At 40.7% G+C, this 20,708-nt stretch overlaps 1 protein-coding gene across 14 annotated transcripts in view; it reads right to left on the reverse strand.

Moving 5' to 3' along the window:
* USP34 (ubiquitin specific peptidase 34) overlaps window positions 1-20,708 on the reverse strand; it is a 111,215-nt gene that overhangs the window by 6,051 nt on the left and 84,456 nt on the right. For 9 of the 14 annotated variants that reach the window (XM_064415639.1, XM_064415638.1, XM_064415636.1 and 6 more), the window contains 25 exons: window positions 20,426-20,598; window positions 19,950-20,103; window positions 19,121-19,199; window positions 18,202-18,255; window positions 18,011-18,106; window positions 17,013-17,077; window positions 16,841-16,916; window positions 16,696-16,743; window positions 16,202-16,333; window positions 14,989-15,069; window positions 13,818-13,903; window positions 12,389-12,557; window positions 12,231-12,305; window positions 11,564-11,715; window positions 11,125-11,173; window positions 10,929-11,033; window positions 10,765-10,809; window positions 9,681-9,785; window positions 7,672-7,819; window positions 6,067-6,701; window positions 4,915-5,072; window positions 4,004-4,082; window positions 1,643-1,769; window positions 1,184-1,291; window positions 85-189 (listed from right to left, as the gene is read on the reverse strand). In XM_064415639.1, coding sequence (XP_064271709.1) covers window positions 85-189; window positions 1,184-1,291; window positions 1,643-1,769; window positions 4,004-4,082; window positions 4,915-5,072; window positions 6,067-6,701; window positions 7,672-7,819; window positions 9,681-9,785; window positions 10,765-10,809; window positions 10,929-11,033; window positions 11,125-11,173; window positions 11,564-11,715; window positions 12,231-12,305; window positions 12,389-12,557; window positions 13,818-13,903; window positions 14,989-15,069; window positions 16,202-16,333; window positions 16,696-16,743; window positions 16,841-16,916; window positions 17,013-17,077; window positions 18,011-18,106; window positions 18,202-18,255; window positions 19,121-19,199; window positions 19,950-20,103; window positions 20,426-20,598 — 3,104 coding nt within the window. Of the gene's footprint in view, window positions 1-84; window positions 190-1,183; window positions 1,292-1,642; window positions 1,770-4,003; window positions 4,083-4,914; window positions 5,073-6,066; window positions 6,702-7,671; window positions 7,820-9,680; window positions 9,786-10,764; window positions 10,810-10,928; window positions 11,034-11,124; window positions 11,174-11,563; window positions 11,716-12,230; window positions 12,306-12,388; window positions 12,558-13,817; window positions 13,904-14,988; window positions 15,070-16,201; window positions 16,334-16,695; window positions 16,744-16,840; window positions 16,917-17,012; window positions 17,078-18,010; window positions 18,107-18,201; window positions 18,256-19,120; window positions 19,200-19,949; window positions 20,104-20,425; window positions 20,599-20,708 lie in introns of those variants that run through there. The other 5 variants (XM_064415646.1, XM_064415650.1, XM_064415645.1 and 2 more) reach the window with 2 other exon arrangements.

A 20,708-nucleotide genomic window follows, 5' to 3' on the forward strand; every position in this document is an offset into this window, starting at 1 on the left:
GGTCAATATTTGACATCAGCAAGGAACACGATAGAGTAATAACAGTGTAAGAGAACTTCAAAAGACAATCACTGAAATACCTACTTGGGATATTACTGTGGTGGTATGTACAATGATTGTGCTGTAGAAATGGAACCAGAGTATGTAGGAAATCATGAGGACTTAAAAGTACAAGCTCCTTGAGGACATCTACAAACAAAAAGTTGTTTTTGCTATTACAAATTGTTATTTCTTAACAGCAAACAGTTCAACTTCAGGCTCACACATTTGCAAACTCTCTCTCGTATCCCTTTTGCCACAGCTCTGCCGTGACCAACACCTGAGTGACACCCCTGACTCCATCCCAAATCCCTTCACCTCTGCCCTGGGACAGACCCTGCTCAGTGCTGCAGCAGCCACCAGGGAGGGGCCAGCCTGGGCAGTGAGAAGCTGTGCACAATTACCCTCTTTGCTTCTTCTTTAACAGAGCAGGTTTGAGCCTGGAAAATGGCAACCAGCAGCAGTCAGGAGGACAAGGAGAAAATACTCAAAACGGGGAAATGCATGCAAATCACACACAAAAAGGGTGTTTGGGACACAGTGTAAGGCCCTTACCATCAATCCATTAAATAATATCAAAAAAGTCTAAACTAGAAAAAACCTGGGCCTTTCTGAAATAGCTCTGCTAATGCAAGAGAGGCATTTGTATGTATTATCTGTGTCTACACTTTAAAAAGCAAATCCATTCCTCTCTACAAGCTATTTATGCTTTAGTTCCACTACTGCACTTCACAGTACTGAATCATAAAAATGAACAGGAAAAGCTGTTTCTCAGAATAACTTGTTCTCCACACTCCCTTCTGAGGGGAACTTTAGTTCATGTTTCAATTTTAATGTCAGATTTGGGATTTGACTCTAAACTCAGGGACACCTGAACTGAGGAGCTACTCCTCAGTCATGCCCCTTATCAGGTGGCAAATCAGTGTCACAAAGTGACCCGTGGCTTTCTGTGCCCCAGTCTGCATGCCCTGACTGACCACAGGAATATTCAAACCAGGCTGACAAACCCAGAGCTCTCTGAGCAAGAACAGCAGTACTGGCAGTACCACACCAACCATCCCGACTCCAGTTTCTAGCAGGGCCCTTGTGCAAGTGCCATTTCCATCTGCCCGGGCAGGACAGGTCCTGCAAGGCCAGGACTTACCAATGCAGGCATTCCTCAGCTCAGGAGGACTGTAGGAATTGAGCAGAGTCAAGAGCTTGTGGGCAAACTCAATCCGCTCCTGCCACTGAATGAGAGCTTGCTTCACATCTGCAAGGCAAACATCCCAGGAGGCTGCTTAGCTCAGGGCTCAAAAGCTTCTTAGAAAAAGCCCAGAATTTTACTGCTGAGGAGACTCTTTTTCCTCTACTATGGTGTTAATGCATCTAGGAATTTGTTAAATCTCACTGGTCTACTGCTGTTAAATGTACGAAATCTAGTTTGGTATTAAGTCAGTAAGTAATTTAATAAGTAACAATTTAATATCCATTAACAGACACATATTCTACTGTACAGCAAGTTTTAAAAAACAGCCAGTAAGCAAGAAAAACCACTAGGGTTTGGTGAGGAAAATTAATTTAGAAACAAGAGGCATAATTCTTTCAAGAGTTATACTCAAACCTTTTCTTTGCAGATAGGGACGTGTGGATTTCAGAACTGAAAGGAAAATGGACAGAAGCTCTACCAGGTCTCCAGTCACGTGGCAAGCTGTGGCCTCGTGGTACATCATGTGCAACGTGTTAAAGGACTGGGAAAAGAAAAAAAAATGCCAAAGCTTTATGTCACCAAACTAAGACACTTGTCAGTATTCCTCTTTTTATCCTGCAGATAGATTTACATTTAATTTACACTCAAGGTATTTTATACTCAGAAAACATAAGGTGTTGGATATAATCAGAAAGTTCATTTGTTTTCCACATAAAAGGTTTGTTTTACCAGCTCAAAATAATTCCCAAGTTTTCACACCTTTATCTACAAGGCAGTGAACAAAGTGCCTTTTGAGACACAGTATTTTTATATCCCTGCAATCCCAAACTTCCTTAGCCAGCAGACAAAGTGATACAGGAGGTGCACACAGACAGATATATGAACTTGGGGAGAAAAGGTAGGATTAAGATGGATGCCAGTCATTTTTCAAAATGCTGCTGAAGGATATATGGTTGTACATCAGATGAATTACTTCTCCTTTTATACCTTGTGGGCATCTGTGATTTATAGAAATATTGGGAAGGAAAAGCAACTCATTTCCGAACTGCAAAAATTCCAGCAGAGGATGTAAGAGCAGGTATTTAATCTGCTGGGGTGTTTGAAAGATAAAGGAACAGTAGCCTCAGTCCCTAGAATGCAACCCTTGCCAGGCCCTTTTTATATTACAGTGAAGACAAAAGACACACAGCCACCCTCAAGTGGAAAACTCTCCTGGATGTGACAACTCCTTAATGCAGTTTTTTGTCACCAGGCAAAACACTTCCAGCCAACTGGAATATAAGGCCTGCTAACCTCAAGCTGGAAAGTAGCATCAATTTAAATTAATTTCTAGCAATGTTTTACACAGGATAAATTCATTTTGTATTACACACTCTTCACAAACTCAATTATCCATTGTTAGCATGGATGAGGGCTAACTGAGCTAAACCAAATTCTTTTATAAATATCTATGTATGTACCTTGATCTACTTACATTTCATGTATGGATAACCTTAGAGCCCAGCTCCTGACTTTTTACACCCAGTTTACTGAATGAAAATATTTTCATAACAAAAAGGAACGGATAATGTGGAGTAATTAACTACAATTAATACATAGGCTTATATTTATAACAAGCTCCTGAAAACTCAATTTTCAAATAGCACTGCACTGTTTCTGTAATTCCAGCTCTTTTTACTACACTTTTCCCCAGAAAATGCAAACCAGTGACATAAAAAGAGTTAACAGAGTTTTTAATAGAAACCATATAAAAATGGGACTGGAATCCACCTGAAAGCATCATCCAGGCCAGCCATGTGGCTGAAGGCAGACTGAAATATCCCTGACAGATGTTTGCTCCCAGTCCTTCTGACAACTTCCAGTTGTGCTGGCTGCCCCTGCTGCAGTAAAAATCCCATTCCAAAATCCCATTTTCTGCACAGCCACAATTACCCTGAGCCACTTGTCCTGCACCATGGACTTTCCCAGTTTAATGTCCCTCCTGAATACATCATCCTACAGCTGCCAAGAATGAACTGAATCTTGGTTTTATGCTTTCTCCAACACATGCAGATTTTTATTCCTGTTCTCAAAGGGATCCTGCCCCTGGAGCACTGCCAGTGCTTTAATGAGCAGAGGTTCTCATCCATCTCCTCAGTCATGGGAGTGCTGAATGAATCCAGCCTGTTCCACCCACCAGCACATGTGGATCTGCAGAGTGAAACTTCTCAGGGGCCTGACATTCCAACTGCATCCATTTCACAGGTGCCTTATTTCACTTTTTTCCATTCAATTTTGAAATAATTCTGGTCTGGTCTCATGGACCAAATCCCATTTACAACAATTAGATGTGCTCCAGAAATGCATTTTAGGTTTGGTTCCATCAGAAAGAAATTGAGTTTATGTGTTTCAGACCACTCCTTGCAAGCAAAGGCACAACAGGTAGGAAAGAAAAGGAGAACTGCCTCAGGAGGGTCAGAAACATTAACCACAACTGCAGCTGAGCACCCTTTAAGTTATTTCTGGTTTTTAACCTGTAGCCTTAACACTTTTTAACTATTAACTGTGTGACTGCACTCAGCCATTCATTCCCAATTACCTGTAATAAAAGAAATTACACCAAAAAAAGCATAAATTTATTTCTCTCAGCATAATCTGCTGGTGGTTTTCCCTCTGTCCTGAGAAGCAGACAAACAATTTCCTAATCTTTTTAGTACTAAAAAGAAATCTTATTAAAGCTGACAGGGGAAGTATCAGGGTGAGATGTTTGTTATAATTAAATAACAAAGTAATTACCTCAGTCATCAGAATCAATCCTCTATTGAACACAACAAGAAGCCTGTCTTCATCAGATTCTAATAATATTCTGAAGGCACTAGGAAAAAAATCCAAACATTGAGAACACTGAAAATCACATCCCAAGTGTAAAATTGTTATACTCATGCTGTTATTTTGGAAAATAATCACAAAAGAAAAAAGAAACCCCAAAAATAACGTAATTCTTCTCATCATTACCCCCCTCCTCCTCTTTTTAATTTAAAAATGCCTCTGCCATCAACCTCTTTTATGTTATGGAAAGTAATTTATATATAACCTTTACAGAAATATTTTCCATACAACCCCTGCAAAAATGTGGAAAATGATGTACTTGGAAAGACAGAAGTTTATGCTTCTTAAATGATACATTTAAACAGATTCAGTCAAGCATCTGTTTGGCCTTTTAAATGTCTGCAAACATTTTTATCAGAATATTTTATGCTTACAGCAGAACAGAAAGGAAGGCATTATGCTAATGAATGTTTCTTTCAACATCAAGATGATTTGGGACAGCGTGGCTGTGCTCTGTGACAGCTCAGTGCCAGGGGAGTGCATGCAGCCCCTCCAGGTAACACAGCCTGCCTTCCACGAGGCTTTCAGAGCACCAACAGCTCCATCTAACAGCCCTGCCCTGACCTACATGCACAGCAATTCATAGCTCTGCTGAGAATGCCCAAGCAGCACTTCCAGCTGTACCTCCTGAGAGCAGAAATGAAACACTCTTTGAAACACGCTGCAATAAAACTGTCCCACAGGCACAATTCCTACATCACATTTCTGCTCCCAAGAAACAACTGCCGACAAGAGCAGCTGGAATTCCAGCTCTGCTCGTGGGGGAGGCTGGGGATGGAATTGCAGCTGAGCTGTGGATGATGAGCACAGGGCTGTACCTTATGAGAGTTGTCCAACAAGAGCGTCCGTCCAAGCAGCGCAGGTAACAGCTTATGGTGGTTTTCTTAAATTGCTTGATGTCCTCTATCTCCTCCTCTCTCATGTCTGGCCTCTGAGCTACAAACAGCTGCATGAGGTTAAACAGCTCTTCTACTGCCTAGAACACACAGAAAGACTTGGTTACAGTCAGCTCCCTCACTATGGTATGGTTCAGACTTTCTTTCAAAGTTAGAAAATCAGATGTTCTGATGCTTCCTGAGAGCACAGCTCACTGCCACATTTGTTATATGTACAAAGCAATCTGAAATCCCCATCCCTGGGACCAAACATTCAGACAGCTGCTTGTGCCAAACCCTGCTGCAGTCCCACGTGCCTGGCAAACACCAAACACAGCAGAGTAACTCAGGTCCCTTGCCAGACAAACTGAGACCTCTGAGGGGAGATGCCAACAAGGAGAGCAATGGGACTGTCAGATATAAAATTTCCCCATGAGACAGAAGTTCAATATGGAAGATTCCCTGCATCCTCCTCCTCTTCACAGCGATGGGAAGCTTTGTATTCTTTGTGTCCCTGCACACCCCAGAGGATCCCAAAGCAATATTCACTGTGTAATTCACACCCAGGCCTGCTGTCTCTTCCAGCCTGTTGTTTGAGCATCACACACAGCCTGCTGTACCCAGCACCTGCTCTCTGCTGGGTGTCACTGTGTGTCACTGACAGCACAACTCCCAGGTCTGCCACAGGCACCTGGGTGTTCCCAAGGGCAGCACCAGCCTGTCATCCCCTGGAATGCTACAGGCTAAGCCTTGGCCCTATTCCAGAAGCTGAAAGCAAAGAAGGAACTGGGAATTCCTCCACCTTTGTTACAACGCAACCTCCTTCCCAACCATCAAAGCTTACTCCTTGTTTCTTATGACTAGGCTGGAATACTGAACAAAACAGAAAACCACAACTGCTCTGCAGCTGCTGCACAGCAAGGAAAGCCCAAACCTATCCCCACTAAAGCCTAATGGATCTAAAGACACAAATTATTTCCACCAGGAAGCCCATGTGCAACACTTGCGCCGCTGGGCGTGTTCAGTAACAAGAGACCCTGGCTGAGAGGGGACACGGGAACGAGGGACTGGCACAGAGTGGCGTCGGGCACTTACTCCTGGGTACTGACTGGCGTGAGGGGTGAGGTTCTTGAAGGCCCACTGGATGTTCTGGTGAGAAGCCAGCTGCCTGGTGAAGGCGGGCGACTGCTCGCAGCAGAGGCGCAGGATGCCGTAGTAGGCGGGCAGCATGCCGCGGTTGAAGAGCACCACGTCCTGGTCGTCGTGGTCCGCCAGGATGTAATTGAAGGCAATGTTCTTGGTCACCACGGGGTTCTGCACGATCAGGCGCACGTTCTCGGGACAGTCCACGCACACGTTGTACCAGAAGGACAGCAGGGCCTGCTTGTTGTGGTTGGTGGCGATGGCCGGCTCCGAGAGCTTCGGCTGGAAGAGGTTCCACAAGTCCATGAAGTAAGTGGAGAACATGAGCTTCTCGGTTTTGGAGATCAAGCAGTACGTCATGAAACTGAAGTAGGGCACCAGCTTGGTGGTGCCATGCACGGCGGCGTCGACGTAGAGCTTGGCTCGGGAGAGCAGGCCCAGCAGCACGTTGTAGACCTGGTGCAGAACTACTGTGGTGTCGGGGCTGAGGGGCAGGTCCCGCGTGGGGATGTGCAGAGAGCGCGTCGATCGGAACATCTGACGGAAGGAATTGCTTGGAATAAGCGACACCAAGAGATAGGCTGCAGCTTCAAATAAAAACAGATTTGTTACGCCTTTGACAGTGACATACCTGCTTAACAGCCATGTAAACAGCAATTCAACTGCACCCCGTGTTCCATTTACACAGTTCAAAGCATTCTACAGAATCTGGTATTACTGTATTCACACTAGGAAAAAACCCCAGGTGGATAAAAGCAGCACAAAGCACATTTAAAGAGGTGCTGGGATGTGCCACCTACATCCCTGTCTGCTGCCTGGTTCTCCCTGTGCTAACACAATTCATCCCACACAGAATGTGACCCCAGATCCCATCACACAATGCATCCCCCAGAGGTTTTCCATGACTGAAGTTGTCCATTGCTCAATCAAGAGGTCATTACCTCCTCAGAGATGTTTACAACTGGAGCCTTTTGCAAAGCTGTACCTCCAGTTTTCCAATCTCCCTCAGCCACAGAAACCTGTTAAAGGTCAGTGGCCTGTACTGTGGAGCCTCCTTTGTTAAAAAAGTGGACACAGGGAAGGCTGAAAATGTTCTCTGGCAATATGACAGCGTGATTCCCAGCAGGACAAACCAGAGAGCCAGGATACCCTGGAATCTGGGAGAAAGCACAGGCAGCTTCTCCTTGATCCTCAAGTTCAAAGAACTCAGCTGGAGATTCCTGTGGAAGAACAACTCCTCCCACCTATTGTACAGCCACGTGATGGACACAATGGACAACCTCTGGAATTACCTCTTTTCCTTCTTTAGGTTTTCTGGACCTTGCAGATTAACCGCTTAAAATAAAGAACCTACCAATGTATCATTCAAAATATCAAAGGAAAACAGAGTTTTTTCATCAAAACTGGTAACACCTCTGCATGAGACACCAGAGTTATCCTAAGATTTTAAAACCCAGCAATTCTAACACAACTAGAAAAGGAAGAAAAGACAAACGCAAGAGCATGCAACTCACTGCAAGAGGTGACAAAATTAAAATGCAATTAAAATTCACTTACAAGTTCTGACTCGAGGGTAGTTGTGTGCCAGGAGGAAACGCTCAACCCAGTTCTCCATGTTCTGCAGGACCCAGCTGTGAGCCAGCTTGTTGCGAGGGGTTTGCACAGCCAGCCAGTCCAGGCACTGCGAGGGGTTGTACTCAATCACCTGAAGGACAGGGGGACATCCAAAGGAATACATTAGTCTTCCTACTATGCACTGATTGCATCAGAAACCCCTAAAATCACTTTCAACATTTCTTTTTTAAAATCACTCAGGGCTATCAAAGCACCTGCAAGACTGAGCTGCTCTGCACACAAAGGAAACCTTATTAAATTCCACTGGTTTGTGCTTCTGAACCTTGTTCAGAGTTTTGAAAGTTCAGTCTAAGCCCAGGAAATTACTCTGCCTATTCTTTCTGCATATTATGAGATATTTAGGAGTTGAAATATTTTAAGCACCGAGCTGGAACAACATTGTCTTTATAGACAAGTATTTTTTAAAAACACCTAGCACAAATCCTTAACATTGAATCAGTATTTTTCTAAGTTACATCAAAAGAAAATAAATGGTATGCAAAGATGTTCATAGAGCTTCATGCTGAGGGTAACTACTGCATTTTTATAGAATATACCATTTCAAGGAATAAATTCATCTGGCACTTTCCAAAGGCAATGAGTGCTGTTGTGCAGACCTTGAGAGAATAAGGAGAAAACAAGGCTTCCTGTGCTTTTCTGGCTCTGTGCAGCTGCAAATCTGTTGACATGAGGCCAATAAATGTTGTGTTCTTTTGTTAGTTTTTAAAAACTACTTTATTTCTACCTCAAGGCCCAGGTGCCCAGAGAAGTTTTACTCTAAGGAACCAGAGGTAGTAACAGGGCTGCTGAAGCTGTTCCCAGCTCCCCTACTCCACCTGAAGAATTTGAGCAGCTGACAAGACCGTAATTCTGCTCATAAAATTTTAATCTCATTTTAAAAATAAACACCTTAAGAACAATCTCCTCCCTTTATTTAGAAATGACAAATTGCTCTGTCAGGTTTTTTGGGTAATGGCTGGAGGGAATGTCCAAGAAAGAGACAATCATTTCTCAGTGTCTGCAGAGCTCAATCACTTTTTAATGACTTCCAGAAGCTGGAGAGGCTGTGAAAGGAGACTCTACACACCAAGTCTGTGCAATCACTGCTGGCTCTCACATCCCTGCCTGCTCAACTTACATCCCTGGACCTGTGTCACCATCTGGGTGTCACTGTGCCCCTTGAGATGTGCCATTTTATCTCCCTTTACCTGGGATGCAGCACTCAGCTCATCCATCACATCACTTGTGATCCTACAGCTGCTCCTGACCAGGAGGAAACCCTTTGGAACAGCAATCCATGTCCCTCCCACAGTGCTGCAGCCCCATTTTTTAAAGGGAATTAAAAGGAATGAGCTGGTCCTCAGCCTCAGACAGTGAATTGTACTGGGAACTCAGAGAGCAGCAGGTGAAGAGAAAGCTTAAATGGCTCAGCTTGGCTCAGATGAAGGAATTCAACCCTTCAACCTGGTTAAAAAGTCCCTCTCATTTGGAAGCACAAACAAGACTGGTTCTGCACACAGCAATTATCCAGCAGACTCAGTTTGGCACTATTTTATGCATTAAAAGTGTTAATGGACATTTTACAGAGAACCAAAAACATCAAATGAATATTCAAGGAATCTACATAAAGGCCAAAAAAACCCACAGCCAAATGATGGGTGTTGAAACAGGCCTTGTAAAAGGATAACTGAGAAAACAATGTGGAATTTGTCTAGAAAAAGCATTCTAGGCCCTCATTATGAATCAATTAATTTCTCATTAAACTGGAAGAGCCATTAAGTTACAATAGAACTTTTTAATGTCTGTTGGCTGTTGCTGCTTATTCAAAAGAGGAATGGTAACTAAAAAATCATGGACTGATGCAGGAAAGATGACAACAAAATGCAAAAGAGACATAAAAGAACCAACAAGAGAAAGACAGTTTAGCTTCTGATTCATTTTACATATTGTACCTCCCATATCCTCTGCAGAATGTAAGAAGCAAAGGGTGGCATTCCTGGAGGTCCACCAGCGAATTCCATGAGCATGGTGAGCAATTTGAAAAAAGGATTGGCTGCCTGTAATGCAGAAAAGGGAAGAATATCCAATTTCATCTATTTCACTTCATCCATGTTTTTTTTAAGAGTATTTTTTTTTTAAATCCCAATGTCTGTAAGATTTCTATGAACTTCAGACATGAACATTTACAATACTTTACTCCTTTTCTATTTAATCTGTACATAATCCATATATATCTATAAATTAAGGCACTGGTTACAGTCAGTGCAAAGCAACAGGATCATATGAGACAGGATCAGTCTAGGAGAAGTTATAGGAAATATATATATATATGTATGTATGTATGTATGTATTTATTACAGGAAATACAGACATTATTCTGGAAAAGGGAAAGACTCAAGCTGTCCATTGTTGAAGAATTCACCAATTTATCCTGGTTTATATCACCAGCTCAGAAAAGTGATTATTTTTATGTATTTACATAACATGGAATATGGATCCTGGGAAGTTTATCCAAAAGCATCCCATTTTGAGGTTTTACACAGCCAAGACTCATCCAGCTTTTAACAACATTTCAACAAAGTGGTTACAATTATAATTATATATTTTGCATCTGGAATCCATTTGGAACTCTCAGTATTGCTGTTATTACCAGGGCAGGAATTGACTCTGAATGAGAAATGTGTTTGCCAGCACAGAACTGCAAAACACTGCCCCAAATCTTGAAGAGTCTGATAATAAGTAATTATCTCCACTTATTCTTGCACACAATACTTTAATGTTACCAACTTTTTAAAAGAAATTCATATGGGTGGAGAATCTAGAAATGTTATTTCATTTGAATAAAACTTTCATCCTAAGAGGCACAGCAAATTTCTGTTTTACAAAACTCCACAAACAGTGCAGTTAGACTTCATTCAATAGCAAAGACTTCCATCTTCCACGCAAGATTTTTGATGAGCCAAGGATCATTTCTGTGATTTAAACCAGGAAAATATGACTACAGATTATTTACTGGACAGTGGTGTGTTCACATACCTCAGGAGTCAGCTTTGCTATAGATGTGAACAGCATGGACACAATCTTGAAAAGAAAAACACAAAACTCAATTAGACTTGTGCTCATTCAGTTAAAATAGTAACAATTACCCCATGAGACTGATTAGAGATTTCAAAGCACAGCTGCAGGTCCCTGCCACTCACGTGCTCCGCCAGGCGATTGTTGTAGCGGCACAAACTGAAAATGAGGTTGCAGGTTTGCCTGATGTTGATCCCATCACGGATGTGTTGGAATAAAAAAGGGAAACCCTGCAAAAAACAAGCAGATACAGTACACTGCCTACAGCCACACACCACAGAGGGCTTGGGAGGCTAGAGCAGTCCTTTTTAACTTGATTACCTTTCCTCCTGTCAGTGCTGCCATGTCGTTTTGTGACAAGGTCAAATGCCTAAAATACAAAAGAAAAAGAAAATTTTTATTTTACTTCAGCCATGATTACAATCAGGGAGACACTCAGGACTGAGTGTTAGTTCATATTCTTCAGTATCACAACAAAGGTGTTGATGTAAAACTGAACAACAAAAAAAGCTGTACTTCACTGAGATAAAAAAAGAAAACCAAATGTGGGCAATTGGCTGAGTTCAAATATTTAACCCAAGTCTTTAATTTGGTCAACAATGACAGTCCCTTTTTAAGTTATTAAAAATATAATGGGCTCATATACAAGCTTATTTATGCTGTCAAAAAGCCCACAATAAAACCCTCAGACAAACCCATAAAATCTCTGACTGCTTTCTGAACTATAAATTCTAAACTGATGTTTTTCAGAAGCTCTTGCCTTTCTGAGCGAGACTGTTCCACCAGAAGAGCAATCAGGGCAATCATCTTTTCAAGAGCAGCAGGCCTGTATTTCTCTTCTGCTAAAGAAAGGATATCTTCCTCTTCCTCCTCTTCCTCCCCTTCTTCCTCAGAAAGCACTTCCACCTGGGGCTAAGGAAACAACAGAACTTCAGTGTGGACATTCTGTGCCTTCATCTCAAAGGCCTCTGCATTACCCTGTCCTTTACAGCAAACAACTTCTTCAACTTGCATGAACCAAACCAGGCAAGTATCTGATCAACTGAATTTCACATTGAAACACTCACTTTGCACAAGCAAAATTGTATTTACAAATGCAAGAGGAAGGCTGGCTGAAGATATGGTCTATTTAACAAAAAGAGCAGGTAAATTTAAGAACCTAAGTTGTACACAATAGGAGTAAGTAATCTTGATTGATACCATTACTATCAAGTTAAGGGCAACTTTAATTGCTTTTACTCAGTACCTATTTCTATAGTCAATAATAGTCAAGTCAACATTTTTTTTAATATTATATTCACTTAAACATTGCAAACAATTGTGGAAATGGAGCAATTTTAATGCAGCAGCTGAAAGATGATTCAAGATACAGCAGCAATGTGAAACAGGAAAGATTAGCTCCTGTTGTATAAAAGACTCAAACTTACATTCTCAGGCCCTTTGGTTCCCATGTAGAAGTGGACCATTGTGGATATGGCTTGCAGAGAGAGCAAGAACTGGCTCTGAAAAAGGCAGGGATGGGATTACTCACAAACCCATTTGTGCACAGGCACCAGGAGCTCCCCAGATCCCAGGCCACCCTCACCTCCTCCTCGCCCATTTTGGCGAACTCGTAGAGGAAGGCGAAGTACTCGGTGAGGTGCTTGCTGTGGGGCTTGACGCCGTGCTCCATGATGGACAGCAGCGTCTTCACGAAGCGCGTCACGCACGAGCGGCTGCCGATGTCCTCCACGGGCCCGTCCATGTCATCAGAGCTGCCAGAACAACAGCAGGGTGGGGATTGCACACAGGGCACTGGGCCATGCTGAGCCAGTGCAAACAGAGCACTTCACAATTCCTGCTTTGTCCTGTTCTGATCTCTCACTCCCATCCACAGCCTGGGTAACAACCAGCCCAACCCAAGCGAGCATCAGGCACTTGAAATGCTGAGCAGTTCATCAAATTAGTGTTGGGAATCAAGATGCTGCTCAGGAAAAGAACTCTCAGAACAGTACTGGGGATCTTCTACTTAAAATCATCCTCTTGATTTGCTGGTTGAATTTGATGGGAATGCAATTATAGCTATGGAGCCAAGGCAAGGCACCCTCCTGAACACAGAGCGCCCTGGCAAGGCAGAGAACATCCACCTTCAGCCTCTAAACATTAACTCTAAGCATTAGACACTCTAAACGTTAACTTTGTATCACATATAGTTATTTAACAGCTCAAAATCCGACTTCTAAAATGGAAAGTACAGATCTGCTTTTCACTAGATTCATGCAGCTATTTAATAAGAATTCCAGATATTTGCTCAAGATTCGACCTTGTCACTGAACAAAACCAAGTCACAGACACAAGTAAGGTTTCCAAAACAAATGAAATTCTACTTTTTGCCATGAAAATTGTGTCTTCATGTCCTGAATTCTGATATGGCAGCACAGTTATTACTAACTGCCATTTTCATTCTGGGGAAAATTTATTATCACAAACACAACTTTAACACAAGAGGTGAAAGAAAAAACTTTTTCTTCTCATCATCTATCAAAAATAGTTTAAGTGTTTCATAATTGCAGATAAAGTGACAGTTTTCTTGATAATAAGCAGAGCAAAGGAGAATCCAAGAGGGCTCTTCCTCCTCTTTGACAAAACCTGTGATTTAGTTACAGGATTAACCCCTGATCTCCAAACTCTTTTACAGGGTGTACAAATAAAAACTTCCACCTTTGTGCCTCCAGATCCAATTCACAGAAGGATTCTCAAGTCTGAGCAGTGAGATTTACACTCCCAGTGTCCAAGTGATAGGAAAAATAAAGACCATGCTGAAAACCTACCCTAAGGAAGCAAATGTTTCAAACCATTTGACACTGCCCTTTGCAGCCCTATGGTATTTTGAAATAAATCAGAGCAGTTTGGGCAGAATAACGAAGAACAATTAGCACTATTTCAGCTTTACATGACTGTTTTGAGCGACTCATCAACAAAAGCAGCTGCAGCAATGATGGCATGAAGAGAAGTTGGCAGGGGGTTTGTTTTACCAGTCTTCCATTCCTGGCTGCAGATACAGGTGTGCATGCACTGGCCTCAGCCTCTGGATCACGTGGATGCACAGGCGCTGGAACATCTGCAAAGAGAGCAGGGAATGAGCTGCACACCTCCAGTCTCCACAAAAGGTCATTGTGTCACTGCCAAGCAAAGAGTATTCTGTCTCCAGCTCCTCACAGGTTCAAAGTTTAAAAGACAAAGCTGAGATCATATTTTGACAGCAGAGCCAAAGCTGGTTTTTAGGAACAGATCTCATGGAGGAACCCTAAACCCAGCCTTTAATATTGGCGTGCACTGAAACATGACCCTACTTTTTTCCTTCTATCTCTACTGTCTGAAACATTTTGATATTTTGGCAAGATGTTTTTTTAATTTTGCTGCTGGCTCATAGGAATTCATGTGAAAATTTGAAGGAAATTCCTTCTAGCAATTTTTATTCTGTAAAGCATTCATGATGAGACCTTGCCTACCTTGCACAGAGTCTTCCCATGAAATATATTCTTTTACTGAGGTACTGCATCCAAAAACTATGTACAGGTCTGCATGGAAATACCACTTTAATAACCAGAAATCCAACTGAGGAATTCAGGTGACATAAAGTAACTGTTAAAGTTTATATCTGAACAACTTGCAAAGAAAGTACACTTGTAAGTGACACCATTAAAAGTTGGATTTGTGACTGTCCAAATGCTACTAATATAGGGGGGTTTTTCTAAGTATTTCCAGAAAAGGGCATTAACAAAGCTTTGTGGCATAATACTGTAAAATTACCTCTACCCACAAAAATTTACTGCAGAAATTTTGAATTGGAGCTTTGAGGAGTACCGAATGTAAACAGTTTGATTTCTTTTTTGTTTCCTGACAGTGGAGCTTGATGAACTATTGTTGAATTAATTCAGAAAAACCCCATTTTTTAAATGGAAAGTGTTCAGATTGTAGAGATCAAGAGGGAGTCACAGAAACCTTAATTTGCATCTACTGTGATTTAGTGATCCTGACTGCACAGCTGTGCTGGGGCTGTTTCAAACAGTAACACTCCCATGGCCAAATATCTTCAGACAATTACAGGTATTCACTGAAACTGTCAGAATCACAGCCCAGAACTCTCTGCTTCTGCTCACGGCTCAAGCAGTCACCTGACTTGGAAAGGAACTTTTTTCTTACCTGCCTCACAATCTGATTGGGACACTTTATTAGAATCTGCATTGGCCACCAATCATCATCAGCCATTCGATCCAAAAACCACTGCAGAAGATACATACTGTGTTAGTTTTGTTCCACACTTGCTCTAGTCCAATCTTCTTTTTTGCATGATATTAAAGTCTGAAGAGAAATCGATGTTACTATTATTAAGGAATAGGCAAGTTTTAATCCAAGGGAAATCTAAAATGTCTTCTGTGCATGAAGGAATAAAGAAATAAAGATCAATAGCAGTAAAGAGCAATAGAAATTTATATCTGGTATCTTCTTATCCCTGTGCTCTGCATGCCATTAGAAAATGACCTGGAACAACACACTTAGCCTGCAAAGTGATGTCAACAGCATAAAAACTATGCTTACAAAAAAGCATAACCTGAAGAATCTTGTAGAAGAGTGATAGGATTAAACAGAGCTTCTCAAGTCAGATCTCTTTTGCATTTTAACATGTGGAAAAGCCTCATGGCCTCCAGAGACCCAAAAAGTATAAAACTAACAGGGAATGACTCATTCCAAGTCAGACTCTGCAAATAACACAGCTCAGTCTTCTCACTCCCAGAATTTTGTTTGAGTCACAAGGAAAGACAGTTCAAAATGAAGAATCAATGCTCTTACTTTTAACTGTACTAGAGTATTCTTTACTACATTAAATGTCTTCACTCAAACACCTCAGGACTACACCCCACTGAGACAACTGTACACCAAGCACTGAATGTCACATAATTTATCAACTTTGAATCAATTTATAAAAGCATAATGGATTTAAATCCTTTCTACTGAATAAAGTCTAAGGCAGGACAGTCTATGCCAGGCTCCTTGTACATTTAAATTATCACAGAAACACTCTGAAAAGTTTTCTTCAGTATCTCAAAATTGCTTTCAGCAAGACCACAGCAAATTCTTTGTCTTTCCATGTCTCTTGTGTGAATTAATTGAAGCAAGTCTTCATTACACAAGTCACTATGTAAGAATTAATCAAATAAAGAGTTTGTGACACTGGCTCTCTCTTATTCCAGTGACAAAATTATTTTGGCCTGTGGTCTCAACAGAGGTTTCTGCAAATAAAAGCTAAGTCATTCCCCAGGATCTGCAGTAATCAGAGAAGATGAATTTCATCTCACAGAGCACAAATATACCAAATACAGCAGTTCATAGTCCAAAATATTCCAGGGATACGAACCTCCAGGAAAGTTAAACAATATATAGAAAGTTGGTTTGTACTTTGCTGAGTTCCTAAGTCACTTACTTCACAAGCTGCCTGACTGTTATTAAACTGTTTTGTTAACAGTTCAATCCACTGAAGCATTGTAGGCTGTGAAAAGAAATACAGGAAAAACTGTAACTTCAAATAATGAATTCCAGCATAATCTTTAAACATTTCTAAATGGTTCAGTAAAGCACCAAATCTTAAGAATTGTTAACAATAAACATTTTAAGAATTAATAATACATTGCACCTACAGATAAATACCAGTCCATACATTTTTACAGACACATTATATTCCACTGTGCAGTGCTCACTATAAATGTGGTAAATGACACTCTAAACATTAACTTTGCATCATACATAGTAATTTTACAGCTCAAAATTCCACTTTTAAAATGGAAAGTACAGATCTGCTTTTCACTAGATTCATGCAGTTACTTAATGAGAATTTACAAATAAATTGAATACCTTTTCCTTTGAATGAATAAATGTCTCTAGTACAAAGGAAGTGCTTAACTGGAAAAAAAAATGGCACCATTAATTTAGAATGCATGAATTAAAATATCAACAAGGAAACAGTTAAGAGAAGATGAGATTCTTTGGAAATCCTTACCTTTGCTGTCATCAGAGAAACCGCTTTTGGATCTGGTAGTGTGCTTGGGATGCTACTACACAACTGCCACATAAACCTAGAGTCAGTAATTTGATTTGTTAATTAAAATAAACAATGATAATCTGCAAGAAGAAAAGAAGCATTAATATTACATTTGAAAAGAAAAACTTACCCAAAATATGTATGTTCAAAAATGTTCTTGTCTTGAAGGAACTGCATATTATCATGCCATATCCACTGAAGAAAAAATGCTACCATCAGACACAAGAAAGCAGTTTACTTCACTACTTAAGCATGATTTTAAAAATATTTAAATGATTCCAAGGCTAAAAGCCACAAAATTTTTCTGTATGAAAACTTATTGCTGAAAGCACTTTCTTTAGTTTAAAGAATTGGCTCAAAGCTGTTTTATTCATACTACAGTGAGTATTGGCTGTGCCTGCCATGGGACTGCAGAACAGAGCTTCAAACCTTCTCCTCTTTCTGTGGCCTCATTTTTACAACTTAATTATTCACAGTTTTGGGCTAAAATTTTCAGAACAAGAAGTTTGAAAAGAATCACAGCTGAAGTCTAACCCTAAGCTTGATGAGCACTGAGAGCTTCTGATAAATTCCTAAAGAGTAAAATTTGAATCTCCATCATTAAACCAGAACAGGATTTCTGCCATGTCCCCTGTTCCTCTCTCTAAAGTGATGGTTTTGATCACATCACTTGTGATCACAATTCATAGTGATTTTCACAGCAATACAGTTTAAACATTTAACTCTGATAAAAACCTATTAATATTTTTAAGACCAAGAAGGATAAAAGCATGATCTGATTTGCTGCTAGGAATGAAGAGACGTTTTCAATTAAGAACCTGAAACATGGCAGATGCTGAAGCCACACTTCTGACCAGAGGGAGCAGGGACATTAACTTTTACAGGTGGCAAAAAGGGATTTATCCCATATCCAGGACAGAATGAGGAAACATCAAAAATTCACATAAAATGTAAATCCTAATTCCCTTCTTATGCCATGACCATCTCCTAAGGAAGACAGCGAAATGAAAGGACTGCCACCTTAGTGATTTAAATTATTTTTGCTTTCCTATGTTTATTCAGGTTTCTGATGTGTTTAGGGCCTCCTAGAGTGTTTTAAAATTGGTGTTAAAACAAATCAACTTGTACCTCCAGCAATTCTGATGAAACATCAAATTTGTAGTCTTTGCCATTTTCCTCCTCTGGCTCCATCCGTTTATAAAACAGCATGTAAGCACTGTGTGTCTTGGAGAAAAAAACATCTGTATAATTTTTGCTTTGAGAGAGGAATCGTGAAATCAGAAATATAATCACACAACAAGGGTTAGGAAGAGAAATACCTTTTCAAAGGAGAAGTCCATAAACTTATCAGTAACAGAATCATAAGTTTTTGTCTGTCAAGAAGAAAGGAAAACCATTAATTACAAGCCTTTTAATGCTTTAGTTTCTAACAGTTTGTGAGAGCTCACTTGCACATTTATTTCATAATATTTATGAGGGTTGCTGACAATTTAGCTCTTGCTCAAAGCAGTCTTGTTTCTTTTTTTCTTCTCTGGCCTCTTTGAATTTTCAAAGCTACTATGCAATACTCTACCTCCATCCCAAGCAATTTCCTGCCTCATCCATCTCACTGACACCTCTTCTTTAGAGGCATCTAGAGGTATTTTATCTATGTGCCAAAAAAAGGAATTTTTTGGTTTTATTTCAGCATATTGTCTTTCCCAGACAAGAGGAGTTGTTTTATGCCCAGGACTGCTTTAGTAAGACACTGTGTTATCTATAATGTGCTTTATATCATGTACAGCTATAAATAATGATCAATTCAGGCACAACCTGGGAACATTTGAGTGTTGTTTGTATTAATAATGTGTAAAAATATTCCAGCAGATGTCACAGGCAGTGACACAAGGCATAGACAAAGATCAAAATGCCCCCTTTTTCCCAGAATACACCTAAGTTTGAAGTAGTGATTCCTTCATCAATGGTCTGAGCTAAGCAGCCACCCCAAGCAAGGATTCCTAAATCAGCTTCAGACTCACTTTTTTATACCTGAATAAAAGGCATGATAAAAACCATATTTAGCAAAGAAATACCTCGTGTTTGGAGAGACACTTCACTAATTAACTTTGTTTCATTAGTAATACCTGTACTGTTCTTCTGACAGCCTCCTTTTAAAGCCTCATTCAAAGACCTGCTCTGTAACAGGTTGTAACAGATACTGGAAGAGTAGAACATGACAAAAATTCAGTCCCAACTTACAGTCATTTCTCCACCAAAACATTCAGAAGCGAGCTGGGCAGAGTCGAAGGGTTTCACTTCAGCATCATTGAAAAGGTACCTGCAAGGCAGGAGGAGGCTTTGAACCCACTGCTGCTCATCCCCAGTGACAAATAAAGCCTCAGGAGCCCTCCAATGACTCCTCAGATTGAAACATTCCTATTCATTTCTCATGTTTAGATCCCAGCAAATGAAACTCTGGTCCCAAAGTGACTTCCTTCCAATAACACCAAACAGGGAGGCACCTCTGGGATCCCACTGGAGCAGGGATTAGGTCATGAGCTGCTTGTGTTTCAGAAATGCTCTGGTTATTCTACAGAACAGGAAGAGAGGAAACCTTGTGTCCCATGCCAGGGCTCCAGTGAGAAATGGAGACACCACATCCAAAAAGAGCAGGCAGAGTGTGCCCTGCTTTCTTCTGTCTCCCTCCTTCTTCCCAAGCCCATGTCCCTCCCCTTTCCCAAATTCTCCAGCCAGAAATGCAGCTGGATCCTCAACCAAGGTACCAAGCAGATTTCAGGAAGGACAATCTAGGAAATCTCTTGTGCTGCAATAATTCAAATCTAGTCCCATCAGGAAGCAATCCCTGGCTGTGCTGAGGCCAGCACAGCATTCCCTGGGTCTGAGGGACCACAAAACCCTCCTGGCTACTGATCTGTAGGCCAATAAATCAATATCCTTACAGCTATCAAATTCCAACAGCTGTGCTTTCCAGAGGAGCCTACAGCGTGTATCCCCTATATAACTGCACCTAACAAAGCCAACAAGCTTTAGTTATTAAAAATATGGAAATATAAATGGCACAGCTCACCATTTGTTGTTTTTGTAAGCATGAGGATTGACAATGTCCCTGATAAAACTGTAGTAATGCCCCCCATCTGCTGTTCCTGTGTGAACTGTCACACCAATCAGGTCATACTCATAACTCTCAGTTTCCTTCAGATATCCACCATCTTCCTTAAAACCTGAAAGAATTCAATACCACATTTAATCAGTTATTTCCTAACACCCAAACTTCAACATTAGCAACAAACTGGATGTAATTACCTGCAATTCCTCTCATACTTTATAAAAAAATATGAGATTAATTCAAATTAAGCAGTATTTGAAACCAACAATTGGCCATTTTTCTGATGTGAAATACAGTGTGTGACTTTGGGAATATAGGTTGATTAAAGCTATGTTTGATTTTATTTGCTTCTGTTCTGTATACAGGAAGTGAATACACAAATAAATACACAGTGCATAACACAGACAGAGAGCCAAAGCTAGCTGAATCCATTTTACCTTCTTTCCTGTCATTTTTCCCCATGAGGAAATCCTCAGTGTAGGGTGTCATGTCCAAACGTAAAGGGAATGAAAAATGGGTGTTGACTTTCTCCTTCATCATGGTCACCATATTAAATGTATATCTCATGGTGTTGAAGCTTAAGATACGAGGTAGTTTCTTAAAACATGCCCTGAAGGATCACAAAGAAACAAGATTTTAAAAAGCTCAGAGGGTGAATTGTATTTTCACAGAGATGTTAAACATTTATTTCAAGTGTAACATTGGAGATCTGTTGCTAAG

This window comes from Passer domesticus, chromosome 3 (assembly GCF_036417665.1).
Source record: "Passer domesticus isolate bPasDom1 chromosome 3, bPasDom1.hap1, whole genome shotgun sequence".
Classification (NCBI taxonomy): Eukaryota; Metazoa; Chordata; class Aves; order Passeriformes; family Passeridae; genus Passer; species Passer domesticus.